General features: G+C 44.8%; 2 protein-coding genes across 2 annotated transcripts in view; one reads left to right on the forward strand and one right to left on the reverse strand.

Annotated features, from left to right (window-relative positions):
• LOC124789320 (chitobiosyldiphosphodolichol beta-mannosyltransferase) overlaps positions 1-243 on the forward strand; it is an 86428-nt gene extending 86185 nt beyond the window's left edge. Inside the window, exon 6 of the mRNA XM_047256635.1 lies at positions 4-243. Within this exon, the coding sequence (XP_047112591.1) occupies positions 4-217 (214 nt within the window). The 3' untranslated portion in view covers positions 218-243. The remainder of the gene's footprint in view (positions 1-3) is intronic.
• LOC124789321 (NHP2-like protein 1) lies at positions 227-23972 on the reverse strand. The gene is made up of 4 exons (XM_047256636.1): positions 23818-23972; positions 23597-23714; positions 3555-3692; positions 227-429 (listed from the first exon to the last, which is right to left on the reverse strand). Exons 1-4 carry the CDS (start codon positions 23818-23820, stop codon positions 305-307), a joined length of 384 nt encoding a protein of 127 aa, XP_047112592.1. The 5' UTR covers positions 23821-23972; the 3' UTR covers positions 227-304.
• Between the last annotated feature and the right edge of the window lie 3840 nt (positions 23973-27812).

Consider the following 27812-nt stretch of genomic DNA (forward strand, 5'->3'; position numbering starts at 1 on the left):
CAGCTTACATGAACTGGTAAAGCACAAAATTAATGGCTATGAATTTACAAACAGTTCTGAGCTCTCTGAACAATTGCAGACTTGGTTTTATCGTTTTCCAGAGAATGAGACACAACAAAGAATTGCTGAATCCTTTCGCTATGAATTGAGGAAATTTCAGCAACTGCGTTGGCACGAAAATTGGAAGTTTAATGTTATGCCCATTTTTACAAATTAAATAAATAACTTTCATATTTTTTTAAACTTTATTTATGAAACTAGATATAAAATGAATGTTTTGTAACAAAATTACATAAACATCTGTTCACACAAGGAGCCTTTCTATCTCCTGTTGGATAGCCTGGATTTGTGGTTTCAGCTGTGAGCCTTCATTAACAGTTACAGAGCATGCAACGACAGGACGTGACACACCACACGCTCTCCCCAGAGCTGCAACACAAAGAACACTTTTTAGGTGTTTTTGAGAAGATTACACTGACAGAATATGCTAGAAATGCACCAAACTGCACAAACGGGTAACACACTTGAAGTTATTGAGTAATTATGAATATTAACTGCATTTCACTGACAGTCTGATTCAGAACAAACAAACTTACTGGCAGTTGGGTAAAGGGTGTTCATGAAAAATGCAGGCTGCTAGAGGTTGTATGAAGTTTTGATAATGAACGCATGTCTGGCAATTTACTGTTTGGATGTAACAAAGGATTATTTCATAGTGTACACACACACACACACACACACACACACACACACACACACACACACACACACACACACACACACACACACACGTATGGAACAAGTCCGCTGCTCGTGATATTGCCGTAGCATTCTCACTTCCTGAGCATGGGGTCCCGGGTTCGATTCCCCAGGGGGGGGTGGGGGGGGGGGGGTTTCAGGGATTTTCGCCAGCCCTGAGATGACTGGGTGGTGGTGTGTCATCTTCATTCCCATTATGGATGGAGAAAGGCAATGGCAAACCAAATCCATTAGGACCTTGCCTAGTACGGCGGTGCAAGTTTCCCACACCGTTCCCTATGCTCTGTCAAGAAGCATAGTATTTCATTTCCATATGAGGACAAGGGGGGGGGGGGGGGAGTCTCCGATTTCCCAGTTAACAATACACCGAATATTAAGCTCTTCAGTGCAGTTTTCGAGACACAGATTTTCTTGGTGCACTAACATCGTATTACCTCACGTTTGGCTCTTTATTATTGTATAATGCCAAACACGCCAGAAGATAAAACGTGCATTTGAAATTTAGCAAACAATTCCAGAATTTTAGGTCACATGTCTGCGTGGAGTGAGATGTAGCAAGAACAGTACTGTACGTGCCAGATGGTAGAACACAGGGTTTCCGACTAGCCAACAACTTGCGAGTGACCGGGTAAGGTACTTTTTCCTTCACCCAGATCTCCTGGACAGCCTGCTCATCAAGATGTATAGGACAATCATGGGAGGAGGCGGCATGGTCACCATTGCAGTTTATGCAGCGGGGAGATGGAGGTGGAGCATTGAGCATCCCTACTATAGGTTACACATTTAACTGTATGCAGACAGGACTCACGAATGTGGTTGTAACAATGACACTGGTAGCAGCGGCATCAGGTTTGGAATATACAGTATGACTGTGATGACTTTATAACCTGCTTTGATCTTTTTGGAAGAACCACTATCAAAAGTGAGAAAGGGTGCTTGTGGCCACTAAGGAGGCATCACATATGGATAGCAATGACATCCTGATAAGAGAGATATATTTAGATCTCTGCCTTGGTCAGCCCATCGAGCAATCTGGTGTACATAATACCACACGAGGAATGCAGTTTTCAATGGGCCTCAACACGAACATGATAGCCAAGGGAAGTGTAGTTCCAAGCAGTAGTTGCGCTTCAGAATCAAAAGTAGTCTCCGAAAGCAAAGTGCCATTGCGTGAACGAGAGCAGTTCACAGGGCCAGCAACTGCATCAGCATTTTTTCTGAATAATAAACGGATTTACTGTCGTGAAGGACTGACTCTTCAGTACATGCAACAATGAGGAACTATGGTGCTGCTAGGAGGCTCTTTGAATCGTTAGCCTCATTCTGTTTACATTTCGTAGGTGCCGCTGATTGTAAAGATGATTGGCTCACTGTGAGAAAACTCCCGCAATTGCCAGCATCTCTGATATCACGCTCCTTCCAACTGGGGGCCTCCTTCACAAGGAGTGCACCCACCTTAGGTGATTGTTCACACCTCAGGTCACACCTGCCGAACACCTGAAACAATCGACAGTTTGGGAAGGTAGCAGCTCAGGCAAACAACCCTCCCTGGGCCTGGCCTGTACCACAAGTATCACGAACCCTACCTGTCAACCTGGGGCTGGGAATTACGCGTTACCCAGTCACGTGTTAATAAGTCAGATGCTTGGGCCGGCCTTCAGGAGTGCACAGAGGGGAAGAAGAAAAAGAGGAACCACAAACGCCGAAGTGGAGGAACAATAGGAGAAGATGGAATGAAGAACGAGTAAAGGAACGGAAAATGGTGGAGAGTATTCCGATACTGACTACTGAGAATGCAGAACACATTTCCAGAAACAGCTCAGATATATTCCCCAAAGGAGTGGAAAAAGAACAGCAAGCGGATAGACATGCAGCACGGAAAGAAAAAGATGCTGCAAAGGATGGGGCCTTGTGGTAGCCAGGCATGAACCCACCAAAGAGAGGTGAGCCTCGAGGGGGGAGGGGTGGGCATGATTATGTGAATGTATTGTAATTCACTACATAGCTTCCAGCCACAAATTAGTTTTGTTTTCATTTGATGTGAGAGCTGTGAACAAAGAAGAAACAGCAAAATAACTAAACATAAACATGGGAAACAGGCCCTCCCTACTCCAACTCAGACTGTTCTGCACAGATTCGGCACTTCAAATTTTTTTTAAGTAGCCAGAAGTGGGAAGTGGCACTGCTCATGTGCAACTCAACTGTGCATGTGCATGAGCCCGCTGGCATCCGATCAAACAAACTTAATGTAAGCAGTTGTGATTTCATGCTCATAAGGAGCAGTTCGTTCTTGTGAAGTATTGTGTAGTCTTCATCCTAAAGCCTTCGACACATTTTGCTGTTGGCAGACACTTGTGTGTGCACTATGTTTTGTTGTTGTAAATGGCACATTTCCTTTGCAACTTAAGTTTTATTTATTTTTTCTTTCTGTTGTTTTATTGCTGCAGTATTATTCTGCAGTAGTGGGACACAGTAAAATTCTTTGTTAGAGTATCAGTTCTTACCAGTCTGAATTACAAAAATCTAACTGAAAACGAAAACAATGAAAAATTCCCAGAATCCTAAAAAAATCCTGGGTTTTACTGGATGTCTCTGAATTACACACACACATACACACACACCAGATTGGAAAGTGATTAGCACAAAGTCCACTCTACAACCTCTAGAAGCCTGTAATTTGGATTGTGAAACACCCTAAGTAAATAGAATTCCTCACACAAAGTGAAGTCAATATATTTTAAAGGTATATGAATTTATTGCAAATTTAGTTGATACGAGTAAGAAATTAACTTTACCTTGCTTCGAGCGCACAAACACGTAAGGAACATTTTTGTCTTCACATAAAAGAGGTAGATGAAGCAGAATTTCTAATGGTTCTGCATCTGCAGCCATTACTATAAATTCTGACAGTCCACGATTCAGAGTTTTTGTAGCTGGAACATTAAAATTAAATTAAGACAACATATAGGAATAAAAACAGATGTTACACCTACAAAGATTGAATGTATGTATTGTGATAAGGGTGTCTTATGTTAAAAATAAGCATGAATGCAAGTTAAACTCTGCTGCAGTTTTGGCGTACATTTCCTTGAATCACCCAAGTCTAACAGACCTTCAAGCCAACTTAGATTTTGAAACATAGCTAAGTGGAATATATCCATTTGTTCTGCCATCACTTCCAAACTGTATAAATGCTATTTTCTTCCTCTTTGCAATTTACTTTTAAGGAATAATTACCTTGAGTCAGAATTACATCACAAACTATTTTTCTGAATTATTGTGTTTAATTTTAATGAAACTTAAATGTTACACAATAAGCTGACATTTAACATTCCCTGGGCACTAAATACTTCAAATCAGCTAAACCTTTTGGTGGAATGTTGCACCATACTTATTTAAGGCTTAGTCAAAGACAATGGGTAGCAGCTGCAACACACTGTCTGTTAGGCATACTACGGCATTGTCAAACATAAGAGGGGCATCTGCACTAGACCAGTCTTATGTGGCTGGCCACTCGCCATTTTTTACAGAGACTGTTTGGTAAGCGTGAGAAATGTGAAAAGAAACCGCAGGTATAATTGCTTTGTAGTGTGTCACTTTTTATACTTCAATTGATATTATTATATGCTTCCATGAAACTTTGAGCGAACAACTCTATATCATGGTTAAACCTATGTTTAGACAAATGAATACAATTATCATTGCCCACTGAGTTTAAAAAGTACAAAGTAACATCATCATAAAAATTGTGAGATTTAATTATGAAGAAAAGTGCTTGAATTCTGTTCCAAGAAGTAGGACCTGATTAATTTTGTAAATGATGCAAGGCATAGAGTGCTCTGTTGGTCTACTTAACTCGCAGAGTGTTGATGTAGTTCAGGTCAGAGGTAGTTCTGTGATGCTTTGAGGGGTGTTTTCATATTAAAACCTGGACCAAGTCATTCAACTCATTCAAGGTACCAAGAACAGGAAACAGGGTGTTTACTTCAACACTTATCGTGTTGTGTCTTCTTCTATATCTTCGTGGTGAGTATGCTGTGGACACTTCTGTCTTATGAGGTAACAGCCGTGTTCAAAGGGCTGCAACGCTTGGTTTGATTAACATCTTAACAACCTATGGCACGCCAACTAGCTGGCTACATCGCCGAACCTTAATCCCACAAAAAATGCCTGGTACTATTTGGAATGGGTGAAACTTAGCAGTCAATGTCCCAAAAATTTAGTAGTTCTGTGGGATGTAATCAAGAAGTGGCTTCAACTGGCTCCAGCATACCTTCTTCATCAAACTAAGCCAGTTATCAAGAGTTAGACATAGTGGATATTTAGAAAGTCCTGGACATTGTTCTGCATTCTTTGTTATCAACCTCCATCTGAGGGATTCAGAAGTTTTCAACATATCTATGCACACTACTATTCCACTGATTGTTTTTCTTGGAAAAAGAAAGTTCCATTAACTTTGCTGTTGCTCAATGCACAAAACACATTCAATTTTCTGCTGTCACATTCATGTTCCAGGGATTTTCGTGGATTTTCACTGCCCCAAATTCTACAGTTGTGTATATTAACATAACCACTTGAGTGAGCAGAAAGAACAGGGAAATGGAGAGAGGGCAGCTAGGGGGAAGGGGGGGGGGGCAAAACAAGGAAATGGATCCACAGGGTGCATGATGGATGAAGACTACTTTGAAATTTGGGTGGGCAGCAGAACACTATTTTGGCCGATACTGATAGGATGTCGGGTAGGCTATCCCTAATCTCACGTCATGACAAGAAGTCTAAGCCTTAGTGAATGATGTGTTTAAGCTTTTCAAGACCAGAGTGATTGATTGAGGAGTCAAACTACAAAGCTAACACACACACACACACACACACACACACACACACACACACACACACACACACACACACAGCAGAAGGCATAAAAGGATAGGTCAAATCTAAAAGCTGGAAAAACATGGGGGAAGAAGGAGCTGTCTGTGCACGGGGGAGCGGCCATGGATCCCAGACTCAAAAAACACAAAGAGGCTCCAACCACAACAACCCAGCCCTTGCTCCAGAAGGAAAGCAAAACCTTATAACTGAAAATAAAAACCACTTTCACTAAGGAATCTGAGTATCAGTTCGACAATCTGAATCGTCAGCTCATATTAAAGACAAGGAATTTGGAAGGCTATATTTAGTACGAAGGCCCAAAAGGAGAGGGACAGTCTACCAATATATGCCATACTGTCAATCTGGCTCCAGAACCAAATTGAGGGGGTGGCTTGTTATGCAAGAGAAAACAGTGGAGAGCCTAATATCACCATTGCGTAGATGGCATGAGACAGTGGACTCCTCCTGAGAGGAGCGGAAGGAAGAGTGCCAAACTTCAGTAGTCTCCTTGATTGTGTTGAATTTATTATTGAGAGCAGCAGCACACCAGATATTATTCCACTTTTGAACAAAAAGAGGCCTTATGTGAATCCGCATACCTGGACCTGGAATCATGAAAGACAATAGGGCTAAGTATCTGCCCACCTAGCCAAACAGCCAGCCAGTTAATTCCCTGGGATGCTCACATGACTTGGGACCCAGAGAAAGACAACTCTGTAGGTAGGCGGCACAGCCAAGGGGGAGGGGAGAAGGTCATGGATAGCAGTGACCAAAGTGTGACGAGATTAGCATCAGTCAATAGCCTGCAAGCTGCTCATTGAGTTGGTAAATATTAAAACACTATGGAGGGCCCTGTGAATGGCTACCAGTTCTGCTGTGGACACTCCACAATCCCAGCAGTAAATGGTGTTGCATGCCAATAGAAGATACAGAAGCATACCCCACCTATCTGTCAAAAAAACCATCAGTGCAGAAGATGGTAGCACCTTTTAACTGTTCAAGGATGGAATGTACAGGACATTGGAATAACTTAGTGACAACAGACCTTATGACCCTGGAATAGATAAGTCCTAATCTATGGTCGAGGTACCATAGGACACTTCCCAGAGAGTGGAGATACTGACAGATGAAAGTGAGAGATATTCCAACCAGCAAATCCACTCGAGGGTGGGTATCAGGAGGGAGACCTCCCTCATTTGCAAACACGGTGTGGTCAGGTAATTATTGATTGGTGATTGCGCAAGAAACCTGTTGACTCTTTCGTATTTGTTAAGGGGAATCCCTACTTCTGCGAGGAGGCTGTTGCAGGACTAGTGTGAAAGGCACCGATAGCCAGATGCACTGCATAATAATGAACAAGGTCAGGTAGTTTCAGAGTGGAAAGAGCCACTGAGCCATAATCCTGACAGCCATGATCTAGTCTGGACAAAACCAGAGCACAGTAAGATGGAGAAGAGCTGCACAGTCTGCACCCCAACACTTGTGGGCCTAGACACAGAGAGCATTAAGATTCCACAAGCATGTAGTCTTCCAGTGGCAAATATGGGGCAGCCATGTCAACTTTTTATCAAAAAGAAGGCCCAAGAAATGGGACTGTGCAACAACATCTAGGCACTGGTCACCTAAATAAAGTTCGGGATCGGTGTGTACTGTAGGTCTAAGGCAAAAATGCATAACCCATGTTTTGGAGGGAGAAAACTGGAAGCAATGGAAAAGGGCCCATCCATGGGAAAGGGCCCATCAGATGGTGCCTGGGATGTGGCATCTAGCGGATGCTACAGAGTGGAAGCTGCACCAGATGCAAGAATTGTCAACAGACAACACCGAGGTAACCAGAGGCCCAACAGAAGGCACAAGCTCATTGATGGTGGTGATGAGCGTAACACTTAACACAGAACTGTTTGGGATACCGTTCTCCAGGATCTTAGAGGTGCTGAGTGAGGTGCTAACGTGAACCCAGAAGAGCTGATAGGATAAAAACTTTTGCATAAAAATCTGAAGGGTGCCACAAAAGCCATGGCCATCGAGGGTAACTAAAATGTGATGGTGTCAAGCCATGTCGTAAGCCTTATGTAAGTCAAAGAAGATTGTGACAAGCTGCCGGCAGTTAGTAAAAGCCAGTTGGATTGCCAATCTGAGTAAGTGGTCAGCTGTAGATCATCCTTCCTGGAAGCCACACTGATACAAGGACAAAAATGGACGTTGAAACAGAGAAAAGTTTCTTCAACTTCTTGTTTTTTATTGGGAAAGGTAATAGGATATGAAGAAGATGCTGATGCTGAAGCAAAGTGTGTCACGAGATGTTCTGCAAGGACCGATGGATCAGTACACAGAGCACCCTGGAAAGCTAATTGTCACTGGCAGCCCAGAAGGCTACAGAGCTCGGACCAAACCTGTGATGAAGAGGCATCCCCAGTGACGAAACAGCAATCCCAGCATTCCTTTTTACTCTGCTTAATAAAGTAATGAGCCTTAACACAGAGGTGTTGAAGAGGGTCTGTGAAGGGTGTCATTTAAATCACCGCAGCACCTGTCGGCGGCTCTGGATAGTGACTGCTACCTCCTTGGACCCCAAGGTACTGGTCGACAATGAGGGCAACCTGTGGATAGGGGGATAACAGTGCCAGCAGCATGAAAGATAACGTCAGATATGCCTTGCACTATCACATCAATGCAATCCAAAAGAGAGGTGTCAAAGTGCACGGAAGATGAATAGAGACCAACTGGCTCTGCAGAATGCCCAAAGTGGGGGCCTGTCTGCCTGGCAGTGGCAGGGTAATGGTAGAATCACCGGAAAGTGGTCACCGTCACAAAGACCATCATGGGATGACCAATGCAGAGAAACCATGAGAGCAGCGGAAAAGATCTTGAGACTGATAACAGAAAAGGTGCCATGTGTGGCACTGAAGTGGGTAGGGAGCAGTCACTGAGGAGACATAAATTAAAGTCCGTAATAAGTTGGTCAACTAGAAGCCCTCCTCGCCTACGAGGTGGTGTGCACTGAAAACCCTGAGGAGGAGATATAGGGGCATGAGTTACTGTATTACGCCAACAGCCTTGCTGCAGTGGGAACATCAGTTCTCGTCACATCATCGAAGTTAAGCGCTGCCAGGTTGAGCTAGCACTTGGATGGGTGACCATCCAGTCTGCCGAACGCTGTTGGCAAGTGGGGTGCACTCTGAAGAGCTACTCAACTGAGAAATAGCTGCTCTGGTCTCTGAAATTGACATATGGCTGGGAGAGCAGTGTGGTGACCACATGTCCCTCCATATCCGCATCCAGTGACGCCTATGGGCTGAGGATGACAACAACCAGTCAGCACCGTTGGGCCTTCACGGTCTGTTCGGTGTGTTTTAATTACTGTACTAAGGCATGCGGTGCAATGTACGGAAGTGGCCTACCCGAAGGGAGGTAGATATTTAAAACTGTGATTGCTTGAGTTGTTCGCACTCATACCACTATCGCTACCAGGTTGGTACACGGGGGATGCAGTTACTAATGACATTGGTGTGACCCATTAAAGTGTAGACCCCTCCAGATGCTATCCCAGGGCCGGCACAGTTCCAACAGAACACTTGATAACCACAAGATGTTTGAGGGTGATCACCACAGAAGTACTTTTCTTTAGGAGCAAGACAAAATGCAAAATAAAAGGAAATAAGATTTCGTGATTTCAGTACATGACTGGATTTTCATGTGGTGAGAATCCATGTTAGACACAAAGAAGCCGAGGGACGGTCATGTCACTCTGGCAGTGTGTGTCACTGAGGAAGATGGGGTCACTTCCATAATAAGATGTCGGACTAAGGTCATGAGGGGGAGATGGTCTTCTTCTGGGACATATCTTTCATCATCATCTCTTTTGGAGGATGAGGGGGGCAGGGTGCAGAGGGGCAGCAGGCTTCTGCAAGAACCGGGACCAAAAGAGAGCAAGCGACCTTGAAGCGCATAGATGGTGTGTCTCATGGCCGAGTTGTGGTGGCAGGCTTCCAGCACCGGTGGGTGCCTAAGTAGGAAGGCAGCAGCAAAAGTTGAAGAAATTGACACTGGGTGGAGTCTGCCATTTTTGATGAGCCTTAGCGTAAGAAAGGTGACGCAGGGACTTTTACTCTTGCATCTTCTTCTCTCTCTTTTAAGCTGGGCAATCTGGCGAGTGTGGAGAGTGGCGGTCATGACTATTCAGACATGGGTGGTGGAACACAGGGGCTTTCCTCATGGAGTGGGTATCCACAGGGTCCACCATTCAGCGGGAAGACAAACACCCAAAATGCGAGCACCGAAAACACCTCATGGATGACGAGACATACAGCTTTATGCCATATCGATAACACACAACCTTGACCTTCTATGGGAGAGTATATCCCTCTGAAGACGCAAAAGGGCACCATTACTGGTGTGATTGTCTTTATATGACTCTTCTGCACATGTCGAACAAAGTGAACACCACGTTGTCCCAGATTATATTAGAGTTCCTCATCAGTTTGCAGCACGAGGTCCCAATGAAAAATCACTCCCTAGACTACATTCAATGGCTGGTGAGAGGTAAGAGACACCAGGACGTCACTGAGGCAATCACAAGGATGAAGAGCTGCAGACTGGACAGCATAAGAAGCTTTGATCAGCAGCGAGTCCAACAGCAGCTTACTGGGACTCCACTTCGCCAAACTTATCTTGAATATTCTCCACAGAAAATGGCTTTTTGGCAGTGAATGTGTTCCTGTCAGCCCTAGTGCAGACCGAGTACAGGGGAAGTGTTTCATTCTGAGATGGCAAGACTGGTCCTCCTCCCACGGTGTAGCCAGGCAAGGGAAGCCTGCAGGGTCATACAAAGCAGCAGTCAATGAATGTTTACCACTCACAGATGGCTGTTTGCAAACAGACAGATTTTTCTGCAGCTTGATATGCTTCATGCGCCAAGCATCCACCCTGATACCACCCATTCTGATCATGCTCTCTCCCCATGGGCATACCAGCCACAGTAAGGGCTGCCTATCACGGCGGTCATTGCCGGGAGTTCTGATGCTCAAGGATGACAAGCAGCCACTCCTTGGCATACAAGGCGAGGCAACTGCGCAGGTGTCAGTAGTGTAATCACTGTTGTCAGGGGGATCAGCCAGATGGTTACTTAACAGTCCACCAGATGGACTGGCTGCACGTACTGGTGACCCAATGGGGTGGAGGGGGTGCCTATGGTGCGGAAGGAAGGGGGAAGGCAGGAGGAGTCCACACTGTAGATGCTAGGGAGGGAGTTCTTTCTCAAATAGTTCATACTAAAGACAGAAAATTTATAAGTAGAGGTCAAATCCCAAGGGGGGGCCAAAACGCCAAAAAGGATGAAAGAACAGGCAAGAGAAACAAACTTGCAAGGAATACAGAGAGTCAGGTGGACAGCCAGGTTGACATAAATCAGAACACTGAGAGAAGGGAAGAAGGTGGCAGCAGGGAAGCAGCAAGGATGGGGAGGGAGGAGCACGGTGAAGGAAATACAGCCAGGGATGGACAAATGGGCTACAACAGCTCGGGGCCCCATGTGCACTCAAGAAAGAACCTTGAGCCCCTGGGGGAAAGCCAGGGTGAGGCTGAGTGATCAGAGGAGTACTGAACAATGGCTTGTTAACTGGTTTACTGTTGTCAGAGGTGGTGGTAAGGGAAATATGTTAATGGATGACCTGGACAGGGTATTATCTGTCAAAGACTCTAGTAAGGTTATTGGTGTACTCCGTCTACTACTGCTTTCTAGAAGTGGCGAGACTGTGAAGAAGAGACTTTCACATGAAATGGGTGACATCTGTCAAAATGGAGATACTGCTGGTGCTTGGTACACTATTATGAACATACATATCTATCAAGCCATCTGAGACGTGGAGATTGAAATGTAGTAAGGTTGTCTGTTGGAACAAGAAAGACTAGGTGAAACATATTTGAGAGCAGAGGTTGAGGTTATGGAGAAAAGAACAAATGTTGCCCCTCTCATGAGTCCAGATCATAAAAATGTCAGTGACTATCAAGCAGACTTATTTTTATTATGTGTTTAGCTAATTTTTCAGTCAACCTTTTGGTCTCCCAGACATCCAACCACAAATCCCTGCTAATTTCAAAAACTCCACTCTGCCTGGGTGAAACTCCAATCACACATCCTCTTTCTGAAATACTGTCTGGCACATGATATCCCAACATTAAAATTGGCATCCCTGGCTGTCACCCATCCTACCACAAGGACCTTCACTTCTTCCAATTCCTTCAGTCCCTCACACTTACCTATCTGTTGCTTCATAATCATACAGTCTAAGATCAAACCACACTTTATGGCCTCTACTCCTTTCACAAAATCCTGTTACTCTGACCACAGAGTCCTTCATTCTATTACTGTGAAAGAGACTCTTGCCTTTCAACAATTGCACCAGATTTCCCAGCACCATCTGAAATAGGTGTCCCAGTTACTCCTGTTCGTTGTCTGGCTGAGATTACCTGCAGCCGATGTGCTCCACTTTAACCCATGCACAAGTCACAGTACTTTCTAAAGGTCTGACCTTTAGAGGAAAACCAAAGTTCAACCTTGCTGGATTGTGAAGGTGGTCTGTCCTTTACCTGCAGTCTACAGTAAATACATTTCTTCGCCACACACCCCAATGATAACAGCCAACCAAAACCCCACACAGAACCTGGTTTAGGAAAGTTCCCATCTCCTTCCCCTCCACGTAAGTCATCTCAGTACTCTTTCAGGAATTCCTCACCTCTAACCTGGCCTCAGCTTCCTTTTGTACCTCCTCAGTGAATCCAACATCATCCCTATGAAACACATTGCTATGGGTGACCTGGAAACAAGTCCAAACCTTATACTTTCCACAGACAAAGGCTCCACTACAGTGATCATTAACCTTAGTAACATGTGGCTGGAGGTCTGACAACTATCTGGACACCTCTGCATACAAAAATGACAATGATCCCCTTACAGGGCAGGCACATACAACCCGTACTGACGGTCGAGAGAATCGGCGAAGAAGGACTGGTAAGAGGGGTGGTCGGGCATAGACAACAGCCGGCAGGCATACCGACACAGCAGTACGTCGCGCCGGTAGGTCAATGGTAATTCGGCAGCTTCAGCATAAAGACTCTCCACAGGACTAGTGTAGAAGGCTCCGGTCGCAAGACGTATCCCCCGATGGTGGATGGAGTTGAGCCGGCGTAAGAGGGATGGCCGAGCGGACGAATAGACGAAGCTCCCATAATCCAGCTTCGATCGGACAATGGACCGATATAATCGAAGCAGGACAGTGCGATCCGCTCCCCAAGATGAACTGCTAAGAACTCTGAGGACATTAAGGGAACGTGTACAACGGGCCGCCAAATAAGAGACATGTGGAGACCAACACAGTTTCCTGTCCAACGTGAGCCCTAGAAACTTAGTTGTTTCCACGAATGGGAGAACAACGGGACCGAGATGTAAGGATGGCGGAAGGAACGCTTTATATAGCCAAAAGTTGATACAAACCGTCTTCTCTTCAGAGAACCGGAAGCCATTTGCCACGCTCCATGAGTAGAGGCTGTCTAGACAACGCTGAAGGCAGCGCTCCAGGAGGCATGTTCTCTGGGCACTGCAGTAGATCGCGAAGTCATCGACAAAGAGAGAGCCTGAGACATTAGGTGAAATACAATCCATAATTGGATTGATCGCGATGGCAAAAAGGGCTACGGTCAAGACGGAGCCCTGAGGCACTCCGTTCTCCTGGAGGAAGACGTCGGACAATACGGAACCCACACGTACCCTAAACTTTCGATCCGTTAAAAAGGAATCAATAAAAAGGGGCAGGCGACCGCGTAGGCCCCACCTGTGCATAGTGCGGAGGATACCTCCTCTCCAACAGGTATCATAAGCCTTCTCCAAGTCGAAGAACACGGCTACCGTTTGGCACCTTCGCAAAAAGTTATTCATGATGAATGTCGACAAGGTCACAAGGTGGTCAACAGTGGAGCGGCGGCGACGAAAGCCGCATTGGACATTAGTAAGTAGTCGTCGAGATTCAAGAATCCAGACTAACCAAGCATTAACCATGCGCTCCATCACCTTACAGAGACAGCTTGTAAGAGAAATGGGGCGGTAACTAGAAGGAAGGTGTCTATCCTTCCCGGGTTTGGGTACAGGAACAACGACGGCGTCACGCCAACACATGGGGACCTGACCTTCGGTCCAGACGTGATTGTAGGTACGAAGAAGGAAGCTTTTGCCCGCCGGAGAAAGGTGTGCCAACATCTGAACGTGAATGGCATCTGGCCCCGGAGCAGAGGATCGGGACAGTGCAAGCGCACCTTCGAGTTCCCGCATAGTAAAGGGGGCATTATAAGTTTCCAGATTCAGCGAGTGGAAGGAAGGTCGCCGAGCCTCTTCTGCCTCTTTCCTGGGAAGGAAGGCAGGGTGGTAATGGGGGGAGCTTGGAACCTCCGCGAAAAAGCAGCCAAAGGCGTTGGAGACAGCCACAGGATCAACAAGGACCTCATTACCTGAGGTCAGGCCAGGTACCGAGGAGTGGGCCTTAATGCCCGACAGCCGGCACAGGCCACCCCAAATGACGGAAGAGGGAGTAAAACTGTTAAAGGAGCTGGTGAAAGAGGCCCAACAAGCTTTTTTGCTGTCTTTGATGACTCTACGACATTGCGCTCGGAGTCGTTTGTATTCAATACAATTCGCCAACGTAGGATGGCTGCGAAAGGTGCGTAAAGCACGTCGTCGAGCACGGATAGCATTCCTACAAGCCTCGTTCCACCAGGGGACGGAAACGCGACGTGAAGAAGAGGTAGTACGAGGAATGGAACGTTCAGCAGCATTGATGATAACAGCTGTGAGGTATTCGACCTGACTGTCACAACTGAGGAAATCGTGGTCCAGAAAGGTCGCCAGGGAGGAGTAAAGTCCCCAGTCAGCTTTCAGTATGTTCCAGCGCGAAGGACGTGGGGGTGGGGTGTGGTGCAGGAGACGAACGACACAGGGGAAATGGTCGCTCGGATAGGTGTCAGAAAGGACATACCACTCGAACCGACGGGCAAGAGTGGTAGAACAGATCGAGAGGTCCAAGTGGGAGTAGGTATGAGTAGAGTCCGAGAGGAAAGTCGGGGCGCCGGTATTGAGGCAGACAATATTGAGATGGTTGAAGACATCCGCCAAGAGTGAGCCTCTTTGACAGGATGCAGGAGAGCCCCGAAGGGGATGATGGGCGTTGAAGTCGCCAAACAATAAAAACGGTGGGGGAAGCTGAACGATCAGGTGCATCATGTCAGCCCGACTAACAGCAGATGACGGTGGAGTGTAGATGGTACAAACTGAAAAAGTAAAAGCAGAAAGAGTAATACGGACAGCTATTGCTTGGAGTGGGGTGGTCAATGGGATGGGATGCTAATAGACATCGTCCCGAACGAGCAACATGATCCCACCATGAGCTGGGATACCGTCCACAGGGGTGAGGTCATACCGCTCCGAGGTATAGTGGGTAAAGGCAATACGGTCAGTCGGGCGCAACTTGGTTTCCTGGAGACCAAGGACGAGCGGACAGTGCAGGCGGAGGAGCAGTTGTAATTCCTCCCGATTAGATTGAATACCTCTTATGTTCCAATGTAACAAGGCCATTGCTAGTCGAAAAGTTGGGGGAACGAGACGGGGGAAGAGCTGGTCACCCCGACGGCCGCGGAGGGCCAGGTTGCGAGGGAACAACGCTACAACCGGCGGGAGGCGGATCCGATTCCATCGAGTCGTCGCCAGCTGCGGCTGCTGTCCCTGGTTGTGTAGGAGGGGCAGCATCATTTGCCGACGAGAGGCCAGCTGAGTGCCTGGCAGCAGAGCGTCCCGGCGAAACTGAGGACGGCCGGGAGCAGCGACTCACGGATGGAGCGTCAGACGAAACGCGCCGGGGTGGAGAGGGGGATAGAGACTTCTTCTTGGAGGCCTTCTTGGAAGGCCGAGGAGGCACAGGGATGGTGGGCTGGACCCGAAGAAGGTCATCACGCACGGGGTCCGTTTTGGAACGCCGGACCTCGGAAGCTGGGGTCCGGAACGTTTCCCCGATGGACGCCTGAGGAGAGGATCGCTTCTCAGGTGGTGGGGGGGGGGGGGGGGGGGGAGAGGAGGAGGAAGGGTGGCCCCTGGGGCAGAGGGGGTGGGGGCCACGGGGGAGGAGGATTTGGAAGGGAGGGAATTGGGAGGCGGAGGCAGAGCCCCCTGATGGGCGGAGGAGGCGGAGGGGGGACAGGATAGGGGTGAGGATACTGCGGAAGGAGTGGACACAACTGAGGCAAACGAAGTGGTCAATGGCACGGGATGGAGGCGGTCATACTTCTTCCGGGCCTCAGAATAAGAGAGCCGATCCAAAGTTTTGAGTTCTTGTATCTTCTTCTCCTTCTGATATGCGAGGCAGTCTGAGGATCTAGGCGAGTGGACACCAGGACAATTAATGCACGGAGGTGGTGGGGTGCATGTATGTTCCTCACGAAGAGGACGTCCACAATCGCCACAAAGCGGCTCAGCCTCACACCGTGACGACATGTGCCCAAAGCGCAAACACCGAAAACAGCGCATAGGAGGCGGGACGTAAGGTCGCACGTCGCACCGGTAGCAGATCACCTTTACCTTCTCTGGGAGAACGTCCCCCTCGAAGGCGAGGATAAAGGCCCCGGTGTCGATGCGACGGTCTTTGGGGCCGCGCTGGACTCGCTGGACGAAATGCACGCCTCGGCGCTCCAGGTTGGCCCTGAGCTCCTCATCAGATTGTAGCAGGAGGTCACGATGAAAAATAACCCCCTGCGCCCTATTTAGTGCCAGATATGGGACAATGGATACTGGGATGTCCCCTAGGCGGTCGCACGCCTGGACCGCCGCCGACTGTGTGGCGGAGGTGGTCTTGATAAGAACGGACCCTGAACGCATCTTGCTGAGAGCCTCGATTTCCCCGAAGATGTCCTCAATGTGCTGAACAAAGAACATGGGCTTGGAGGTGGCGAACGTCCCCCCCATCGGTTCGAGAACAGACCAAATAGCGGGGGAAGTACTTCGCCCCAAGCCGGCGGGCCTGTCCCTCCTCCCAGGGAGTGGCCAAGGGGGAAAGGGCAGGAGAACCACAACTAGAAACGGTACCTTTTCTTTTGAAAGACTCTGCCGCAGAGCGACCTGATACGTGTTGACGTTTCATCTGCGAAACGTCCGCCCCGATACCACCCACTCCGACCAGGGGCTCTCCCCACGGGCGCCACCCAGCCGCAGCAAGGGCCACCTGGCAGGATGACCATTGCCGGGAGTCCCGATGCCCCAAGGAGACGGGCATCTACTCCTTGGCCGACGTGGGGAGGGTGCAGCTCAGGTATCGGCAGTACGATCCCTGTGTTGTCAGGGGGCTACAACCTAGAGGGTACATGACGACCCCACCACAACGGGCTGGCTACCGTGCTGGATTTCTGGTGCCGTGGAAAGTCCATCATGATCGCTGGTGCAGATGGAGACACACTATGTGCGTAACTTTGACAACCCATCAGGCGTTTAGGCCCAATTTGAGGAATAGTGGGTATGGTTACAACGCCGGTGCAATGCTGAGTTTCAAGGTCTTAGTGCACTTACGACCAGTGGTACACCACGTAAGGTGTCCTTCCCCAAAAGGCTCATACTCCTGTAGAATTTTGAAAAATGGAGGTCAAACCCCAAAGGGGACCATCACATGGAAGGCCGAAACGGTTGAAACTCCTTTTAGTCGCCTCTTACGACAGGCAGGAATACCTCGGGTCTATTCTTACCCCGGACCCGCAGGGGGTAACCTATGGCTTTGTTGACCTAAACTTCCAAACTATTTTCCATAACCTCATTGTTCCTGTCCACTACCACCACACTCCCTGTTCGCTGTGGAAGTGACATCCTGGTACATGGCCTTGTGGCCATGAAAACTACCTTCCCTAATGTCACCTGACACTAAAACTACCACCTCTTTCCTAATGTTCCTAGCCAACCACATCCTGGTCCACAATGATTTCACTTTCAAATGCCAAATCTTTAAACAAATCCGTGATACTGCTATGGGACTCACATAACAGCATACCATGCCAACCTATATATGGGCCACCTGGAGAATATTTTCCTAAAATGCCTCACCTTGTTCAAATTCATTTATGATATTTTCATGATCTGGACTCAAAGCAGCGACAATCTTTGCTCTTTCCTTCATAACCTCTACATCTACTCCCGTATCTGCTTCATGGTCCGTTTTCTTAGATGTCTATCTCCACCTATTAGATGGCTACATAAATACATCTGTTCACATCAAGTGCAACAACATTACCTCCACTTTGACAGCTGTCACCAGTTCCCAGTCATAAAGCAGTCTTTACTGCCTCACCACATGTGGACACTGTACCTGCTATAGAAAGCAGGAGTTGTCGATATATACCAATAACTTTACCAGAGCCTTTACCGACTGACAATATCCTATCCAGGTCATCCATAAACAGATTTACCTTGCCCCATCCTTCGATACCAGTAAACCTATTAACCAGCCATCTAACAACACACTGATCACCCAATTTCAGCCTGGCCTTGGAAAGCTCAACCCCATCCTATACTATGGATCTAACTCTCGACATTCCCAGATATCAGGGATATCCCACCCAATATTACATATGTCACCCTAAGGAATGTTCCGCTGCCCTCCCAACATACATAATATCCTTGCCCATCCCTATTCCATCTCTGCACCATGGGCCTGTCCATTACATCTACACATCACCTCCTACTGCAATCCAGTCACAGGTATTTCCTACCCAATGGAAGGCAGGGCCATGTGTGAAAGCAAGATGTTACACAGTGTATCCCTGGAAGAATGGTCAATTTGTATTAAGGTATATCATACGAAGTTACAGTGAAGCAAAAAGTCTAATAAAAATTGGCTCTAAAATGCAAACCTTAAAAGCTATGTGCAATTGTATATCTTTGCTACTGTGAAAAAGACCTCTTCTACTGACGAAATGTTCATAGCTTTTAAGATATGCATTTTAGAGTCCCTGTTTACGAGACAATTTTGCTTTGGTGAACATTTCTGTAATATCCCCGCATATTTACCATTCCTTCTGGAACACCCTATATACCAGCTATGCTGCAATTACTGTGCAGCCTTCTCTATGAAGGTGTGTGTAACCAACTATCTACTCACATGAATGACCACTGCCAAACTGCAGACTTTACCATCCAATTAGTGAACATCCCGTGCACAACACCACAAATGACTGAACAGCTACATTGTGTGACTAATTTGGATACTCCATTCCAGCATTAGTTTTTCTAGACTTTGCAGGTGGGAGTTCTCTCTCCAGCATATCCCCTGCTCTCAGAAACACCCTGGCCTAATCCTCTGCTAACCAGTTTTCCACTGCCTCACCTTACTTCTCCTTTCCCTCTTTTATACACAACACACCTTCCCCACCCAGCTTGTGTACTGGCTTCTTCCACCTCCCTACATTTACATTCTCCCTCTCTGCCCCTCCCCCCTTTCCATTTACCCCTGTTACTCCCTTTCCTTCTTGCCCCCCCCCCCCCCCCCCAATCTTCATCACCAGCTTCCCCTCCTTTCCTCCCCTCTCCCTATCCTCCGAATTCCTTTCATATTGTTGTGCAGCCATTGAGTCATCTGCCAAAAAAGTAGCCTCACAGTACCCTGCTACACCCTCTCCTTGTCTTGTGAGACTCACTGTCCTCCCTCTACCTGTCCAAACAACTACTCAACAAACTATCATCAATAGGCAGTCTTACCATGAATGTTTGCATTTGAGTGCATGTGCGGTTGTGTGTTATTTTTACACTTTCTAAATAGAAACATTTCAATTTTAGTTCTTTTTGGGATCTCTCATGGAATATTTCTGCTTCGCACACACTGCAATTTGACGTTAAGGACTTGCAAGCAATTTGGTTTACTTGTCCACCGAGTGCTTTGCTTTATCACCACATATGCAGCAATGCTTCTTTGCCTATTGAGGTTACACTCTGAAGCCATATCAGCTTTGACAAGCTCAGACCACTATTGAGGAGAAGATTTGGTTTTACAATTATTAGCTACTTGAAAGGCTAGTAAAAGTAATTATGATGTACACTGGCTTTTCTGTTGCACACTGCTGTTTTAAATAGTTTGCGTGATGAATGATGTGAAGCAAACGCGACATCCTGAGCCTGATGTATGCTGCCAGTCACACTGCTCATTCATTTCTTATGCTACATAAATGAAGGTAGTGGTATTTAATTTAATTTGCTAAACTATTAAGTCCCAATCTAATCACAATCTAGGAAATATTGATATTCAGTAAATTACTTGTGACAACCAGGATTATAAGATTAAGCGTTTCTCATTGGTTACGGTATATTATCACCTGACTGGCTATGCACAACAATAAATTGTCAACAGCAACATGAAACAAGCACCTGTACACTATAACTGGACTTTAGCCTCAAAGGTCTATCCAGCCCCAGAAACTGTGGTAGTACTGTGATGGGTTAACGCTCTTCCCATTAGAATGCTCAGTCAGTGTATGGAAATTCTCCCACCATCAACCTTACTTCTTCCTATGAAACATATTTTTCAATATTTACACCACGAGCTCTTCTCTTATGAAATACTTGCCACTTGATTTACAAGAAGAGCTAATGTTCTAGCTCCACAAAGAAAATTTTTTTTTATAAAATGGCTCAACATTGTGTCTGCATCAAGGTGAAAGCCACACTAATACCTATCACCTGCATGATGCTCGTGAACTTAAGTCGACAGACCTTAAATTAGGTTCTTTGTGTTGTTCTTGGAATCACTCCATAAACAAGACTGGGTTTGCATGGGGAATATTCAATATGGTTTGAGGTACAAGAATAATTAAGAAATCTGCTTCAGTGCTAAGATCACTTTCGTCATTAGTAACCCTAGCAACACAACAAATTTTCAATACTGTGTATTACCAATGGGGAGGTACTTTATGACCATAAAAAATACTCTAATTTCTTGTTGACTTTTGTTAACAAAATACTTTTTAAGGAGATACAGATGTGTGAGTAGGGTCCAGAACCTGAAAATATATTTTGTACCTACTACCAAATGGGGTCAATTAAGCTGAAATTTTTGGATTAGGTTTAACTGAAAAACTTAACCCTACGGAATTAATTAAAAACTTTTCAAAATTTTAAAATATAAAGTAATTGACAGCTACAGTATTTACAAAAGGTAAAAGGAGATGGACACAAAGTACACTCCCTGCTCCTCCCTCTGGTGGTATTCCTAGAGTTAAAAGTCGCAACATTTTTCTTGATAGAACTGACTTTGGTAGAGCTCTTGGACTAGATGTCCACCTCAGGGCCACTCAGCTTCATGATGCCAACTGAGGAGTTACTTGAATGGCAATTAGTGGTTCCAAGGTCTGGGAAATGGACAATGGCTGGATGTGTGGTACACTGACCCCATTACCCTTACACTGTATCCAAATGACACTGAGCCAATCGGTGCTGAGTAATGCACAGTGAGCACATGCCCTTTTTGACCATTTGGTTGCAGTGTGCGAAGAGAGAGGGGAAATATTCTTGGCATAAGTTGCCGAAGAGTCCTGAGACTACCTTGCCTAGTGACACAGCTGCCTGCGTGGCTTGCAAGAGCCAAGTGAATATACATAGACTGCAGGTAGTAATATGTGTAGGCTCCATCTTCACCTGTAGAACCCGTGCTGCCTTGTGACATAGCTAATCACCATGTTTCCTTAACCACATGGAATGTGACTGCTGTCTGGTTGCACTCACCATATTGAAATTTGTGAAACAAATAGTGGAAATCTATTCTCTCTTTTGTCTCTAGAGGAAGAGAGATCTGAATCACAGAGCAAAGCACTGCAGGGCTTCAAAATGGATGTTGTGAATACCAAACCAGCTGTCTGGGCATAGCTTCACAAGCATATATAAGCCCCGAGTTTATTATTCAGTCTTTCGTTTCTTTCTTACACTCCAGCCACACCTCTCATTACTGGTGTGCTCCTGGGTATGCAGTCGAGTTACTTCCATTTTTTGCACAATATTTTGATCAACCCAGTCTTCCACACATGCTAGAGTTTTCCTGTTATATGTACTTAATGCCTGGACTTCAATTGGACTAAACTATTGTTGGTCCCACACTGCTGTTTATATCTAAATGAGAGTTCAACTCCTGATGCCCACTATGTCTTGATGCTTTTGTTTCTCAGGTCCTGCACCCATACCTGAAACACACATTCTCTCAGTACCACCTATCTCTCTTGAATGAGATGGCCAGCAAAATCTCAATAAATTTTGTGCTGGACCCCAAGTGCACTGGATGCATGTTTTCATGGAAGTCTGCCGATCCATCCACATATTGGAAAGTAGTGGATAGATAAGCAATTCTTGGTTTCTTTTTTTACCTCTTTCCCAGATGTTCTCAGCACCCATTCCTCCAGAACTCCATTTTTAAGTGTGTTACTTCTGCAGTGAGGCTCTTCTCTTAACCAAGGGACTCAGCAATTTCACATTTACAGATTATTCTTAATTGTGCAAGATGAAACAACGAATAACAGTTTCATTATTTCCGCAAATAAAATATCAACCTGCATGAATATTTACAGCACTGTTCCTGAATATATGAGCATCACACAATAATATTCAGAAACCAATGTTCGCAGAAACTTCACGAACAAATGAGAATAATGTGGAGGCTTTTTTCATGTATTATTTTTACACCCCAGTCCTATATCTCCTCCAGTTTTCTATAGGTATAAAGATGATAGATGTAGGATCTTTTCCTTCATATATTTTACGTACCAGTTTATTAGCAGTCACAACCATGAAACAACTTATGCACGTATCTTAAGAAGACACAAACGACAAAAATAATTGTGTAACAGTTAAAATGAGCATGGTTTTGTGCTAGACATGTATTATAGTGTGAAAGAACATTGTTCTTTCTGGGGCGTATGGACACTACATAATTGTAGCTTTTGACCTTAAATTTTATTATAAAAGTACATCAACCAAAACCTAACACCAGAAAATTCGATATTAAAAAAAAAGCACAATGACATTCTGCAAATGCTGATTTGCATTAGGTAGACACATTCTTTGTGTCTATGTTTAATTTCAAATTAGAGACTCTTTACGGACGGCACTTATTGCAGTTTAGGGGGTCTACGTGCTGATCACTAGAAAAGTACAGATTTTTGAAGGAAACGCTTATTTCTGAAGGTATAAGCATTTATATGCACGGAATAAAAAAAAAAAAAAAAAAAAAAAATTATTTCAAAAATTGAGTGTTACAGTCATATCTGATGCGTTTGTCACCAAAAAAGTACTTATTTTCATATGGATGACAAAAAAGATCAATTAACTGTCAAAAAATTTTTTTATAAAAAATACTGTATTGCATATGTATGCACGGAATTTCAAAAACTTTTTGTTTTGCAAAAAAGATGGAATAACAAAATTTTCTCAAAAAATTTGTTTATTTTGCACAGACATACATAAGAGCTCGAATCACAGATTAGATAAAAACAGTTACCTCAAGTTAATTTGCAGCATTACGATAGACTTTTCGAACATCTCAATAAAATTGTGGAATGGATCTTCCCCAACAAGTTTACGCCAGAAAAATTTCCGCCAGGTGTTATTCAGCATAGCACGCTGAATTCCGAAACGCCTTTTGTCTTTTTTTGTTTTACCTTTAGTTTTTTGCCAGACTGACTCCACGTAATTTGTGATTGTGCTTATATCTTCATAAATACACGTTTCCTTCGAATATAGATACTTTTCTCGTGATCAGCGCATGTTCCCCCTATGTGTAACGCGTGAGGATACACGTGCAACTCTAATATAGTCTGTTGCTATTTGAACCAAATGTGTTTACACTTGTGGAGCACTAAAATTTGCCAGTGACTTACGACTTGATAACATCAATCAGAGTTGGGATTTGCTTACCTTCATTAGCGCCTTTTCTTAACTGTTTATAATTCATGGCTTGTTGCACTAAATTAAGGATCTTCGTTGTGAGTGTGGCATCTGCCAAAGGGTACGCCTTTGGATTAACCTCCTCGACCTAAAAAAAAGTATTCAAGTAAATAAACACTGTAATGCGTCTTTTAAAGGGGGAAAGAAACACGTGCTTCTTTCATTACGATACTATAATAATCATGCTTTACCATTTCTGCAGCTTTGGTGGTTCGGAATGAGAGACTTGGAATTACCTCTCCGCGAATATTTTCGCTTCACTGAGGATTTACACTTAACACTGCTTTAATTTCACTCTTCCCAACCAAGCTCACGTTCCGCGTCGAATACAAACTACTTCAATGAGGCTCCGGAAGATATGTCACTTCAACTAGATAACGTCGGAGATACGCCACTTCATTTGAAGGCACATGCAACGATCTGTCTGCACAAATTTCTGTACACATCACATCTACGCCTACCTGTCGGATGTTTGCGCAAACTGGGAAGCTGAAGTTGGTAGTTTGAGCAAAATTGCTCAAATCTATGGGGCACCAACCATATCTGCGCTCACAAATCCTAGCGTGTGAACGGAAGATCGCGGCAAATCTGGCGAGCGAAACATGTTTGAGTCAGGTGTTTAATCAGTCGAGTATTTCTCGTCTGTGTGCCCGAAGTGAATTTTAAAGTAGCAGAAATGCGTGAGTTATCTAGAGAGTTCATCGCTGAACTTACTGAAATGTATAGAAATCACACTACTGTGGAAAATTAAGAGCAAGGAATCAGCGATAGAGACAAGAAGACTGCAGCTTTTAACTGTTTATTAGAGAAATTAGGTGCGACTGGCCCTACACCAAACAGTGAAGAAGCAATAGAAATAATACATTCGCTGCGGACTATGCACCGCAAATAGCTAAGCAAAGTAAAGAAATGTATTTGATCTGAAGCTGGGGGCGACGATAAGAAAGCCATGTTTGTGGTATTTTGATATCCTCCGCTTTCTGTTTGATTCCTATGAAGGTGGCCCATATGAAACACATTTTAAGATTTGTCTTGTAGGTAGAACTAATTACAAATTGTCTTTTTCAACCCTATTCACTAATCTACTCCACAAAAATCACACAAGTAAGAAACCAAGGGCGTGACTGCCGATTTTAGCACAGAGTTTTACCCGATTCCTCTTTTAGATACTACTGATGGAAATCTTTTCGTCAAACTGAGATGGCTCTAGCTTGTGGATGAGGAAACCTAAATGCGCAGTTCTGCGTGCTTTGCACTGAGAATCTCTATCATTACGTCGATCTGCAAAACTAATTGTTAGCATACTTTCACTCACTACTGTCCTCTACTATAATCTTACGTAACAGTGTACCAAAAATGTCCTCTTTATTCTAAAGGAAAGTACACTAATAATGCCGTATGAAGTTCGTAATTGAAGATGTTACAGCAGTGCCTTCAGGGGCACAAGAATTCTTAAACTTGTTTTTCTTGCAAAAAATAATATGTGGTTCACAACCAGAGTGAATCAGAGACAACCTGTAGAATTCACTACTACAATAATAGAAATAAAACTTTCGAGATATGCTATGAATCCCTGTCCAGCGGTCAGACTGGAGTTTTATGTTTTGGTACAATAGTCCACACAGGTTGTTGGAAGACTTCAGGCACAGAAATGAAAATCCTGACTCAGGAACAGACTAAACTACACCTCATTGGCCACACCTAAGATTTCTAAGACTGTACTAAGTTTCAAGCGCGTCTAAACTTGTAAAAATATTATCTGTAACTTCTCAGGATTGATATATTACAGAGTTCAGATACTGGTACTTTATTTTCTCTGTGAAATTCTCTTTCAGGACAGCTATCTGTAACTTCTCAGGATTGATATATTACAGAGTTCAGATACTGGTACTTTATTTTCTCTGTGAAATTCTCTTTCAGGACAGCATACATAGCATCACATGCATTGGATATGATTTCATTCAATGCTTGTTTCGGGGGTGTAGTAGCGAAATCTCTCTCTTTATAGCTTTTTTCTGTTGCCAGGAACCTTAACGTCAGCATCAGCCGCTCAAGTGGAGAAATTAATCTCCTCACATAAGTACTTTTTCGCGTTATACGACGGGTCATGAGCATCAAAAGATAACTGTGTGTTTCCAAGTCCATCCGCAAATAATTACGCTAGTCGTTGGGTATGCTCTGCAGCTAGCGAGTAAATTTTACATGCGAAAACTGCCTTCACTTATGCTACCACTGTCTCGACATTTTGATCAGGCTTCCTCTTTCTTGCACTTTGTTTGCATTTTTAAAATATACACACATCAAAAAAAGTTTTGGATCACCTCGGTTCCAAGAGTTCCGGAACCTGTACAGAAAATTGGAATAGGGATCTACATAAACACCGTTTCCGTCCTGTTTATTATTCATAAAAACACACTGCATTTTGCACCACCACACAGCGAGACCTTCAGAGGTGGTGGTCCAGATTGCTGTACACATTAGTACCCTCTAATACTTGATAGGGTTCATGTCTGGAGAACATGCTGGCCATTCTGGTTGAGCTAAGTCGTTATCCTGGAGTAAGTCATTCACAAGATGTGCACGATGGGGGCGCGAATTGTCGTCCATGAAGATGAATGTCTCGCCAATATGCTGCCGATATGGTTGCACTATCGGCCGGAGGATGGCATTCACATATTGTACAGACGTTACAGCACCTTCCATGACTACCAGCGGCTTATGTCGGCCCCACATAATGACACCCCAAAAGAGCAGAGAACCTCCACTTTGCTGCACTCGCTGGACAGTGTGTCTAAGGCGTTGAGCCTGATTGGGTTGCCTCTAAACACGTCTCCGGCATGTTGTTGGGCCCATCTGTAACGCGCTGCTTGGTGTCGTGGTTGCAAAGATGGACCTCGCCATGGACGTTGGGAGTGAAGTTGCACATCATGCAGCCTATTGCGCACAGTTTGAGTCATAACACGACGTGCTGTGGCTGCACGAAAAGCATTATTCAACATGGTGGCGTTGCTGACAGGGTTCCTCCGAGCCATAATCCGTATGTAGCAGTCACCCACTGCAGTAGTAGCCCTTCGGTGGCCTGAAAGTGGCATGTCATCGAACGTTCCTGTCTCTCTGTATCTCCTCCATGTCCGAACAACATCACTTTGGTTCACTCCGAGATGCCTGGACACTTCCCTTGTTGAGAGCCCTTCCTGGCACAAAGTAACAAAGTTGACATGATGGACCCGATTTATTGACTGTCTAGGCATGATTGAACTACAGCCAACACGAGCTGTGTACCTTCTTCCTGGTGGCATGACTGGAACTGATTGGCTGTCAGACCCTCTCCATCTAATCGGCACTGCTCATGCAAGGTTGTTTACATGTTTGAGTGGGTTTAGTGACATCTCTGAACAGTCAAAGGGACTGTGTCTGCGATAAAATATCCACAGTCAACGTCTATCTTCAGGCGTTCTGGGAACCAGGTGATGTAAAAATTTTTTGATGTGTGTTTATTGCCAACACAAACTACAAAAAAATTTCCTCCGATGCGAATTTCTGAAAAAATGAAATAAACATTGAAGTTACGAATGCTTAATAGCTTGCTGTTGAAATTTCTTTTCTACACTGACAGATGGTGGATAAACAGTAGACTGGATTGAATTTGGTGAGTTCACACATCAAATTAGCAGCAATTAATTGCATACACAGACATTTACATAGATATTTGTGCAGACATATTATTGTGTATCGACGGGCCTTAAGCGTGGCAAATGCAACACTGCACCAGTGTACAATTTCTTGCAGTGTGCTTACAAGCATGAAGAAACATTCATCACGGAATAAATATTGACTGCAGTATTAAAGCCATATCACTCAAAATGCTTCAAGAGAAAGATTTCAGTCAGGTCAACTGAAAATGGCGAAATCCCAAACACACTATGAATAAGTAAAGTAAAAAAAACTGATTGTTGTGTCTTCAAGTGACTGAATGTGGTGTCTTGGTGCTCAACAACCATTGTTTTGGACAAAGTACTGAATACACTGTAGAAAACCTGTTGCTGGGCTCCATAAGTTTGTGCATGGTGTAAGCTATTATTTCCTTTGAATGAAGTGGACATTTATGTTGTAAATTACAAAAAACGTAAAAATAAAAGAACACTGCATGCATAAATAAATGAGTCAATTTGTTGAATCTAATATG

Source organism: Schistocerca piceifrons, chromosome 3 (genome assembly GCF_021461385.2).
Source record: "Schistocerca piceifrons isolate TAMUIC-IGC-003096 chromosome 3, iqSchPice1.1, whole genome shotgun sequence".
NCBI classification, from domain to species: domain Eukaryota; kingdom Metazoa; phylum Arthropoda; class Insecta; order Orthoptera; family Acrididae; genus Schistocerca; species Schistocerca piceifrons.

Excerpts from the sequence above, each read along its gene's own strand:
- LOC124789321 (XM_047256636.1), bottom strand. Across the intron at positions 3,693-23,596 it reads AAGAAAAGGCGCTAATGAAG|CTACAAAAACTCTGAATCGT; the intron begins GTAAGCAAATCC and ends TTAATGTTCCAG. Across the intron at positions 430-3,554 it reads GTTTGTGCGCTCGAAGCAAG|CTCTGGGGAGAGCGTGTGGT; the intron begins GTAAAGTTAATT and ends TTTGTGTTGCAG.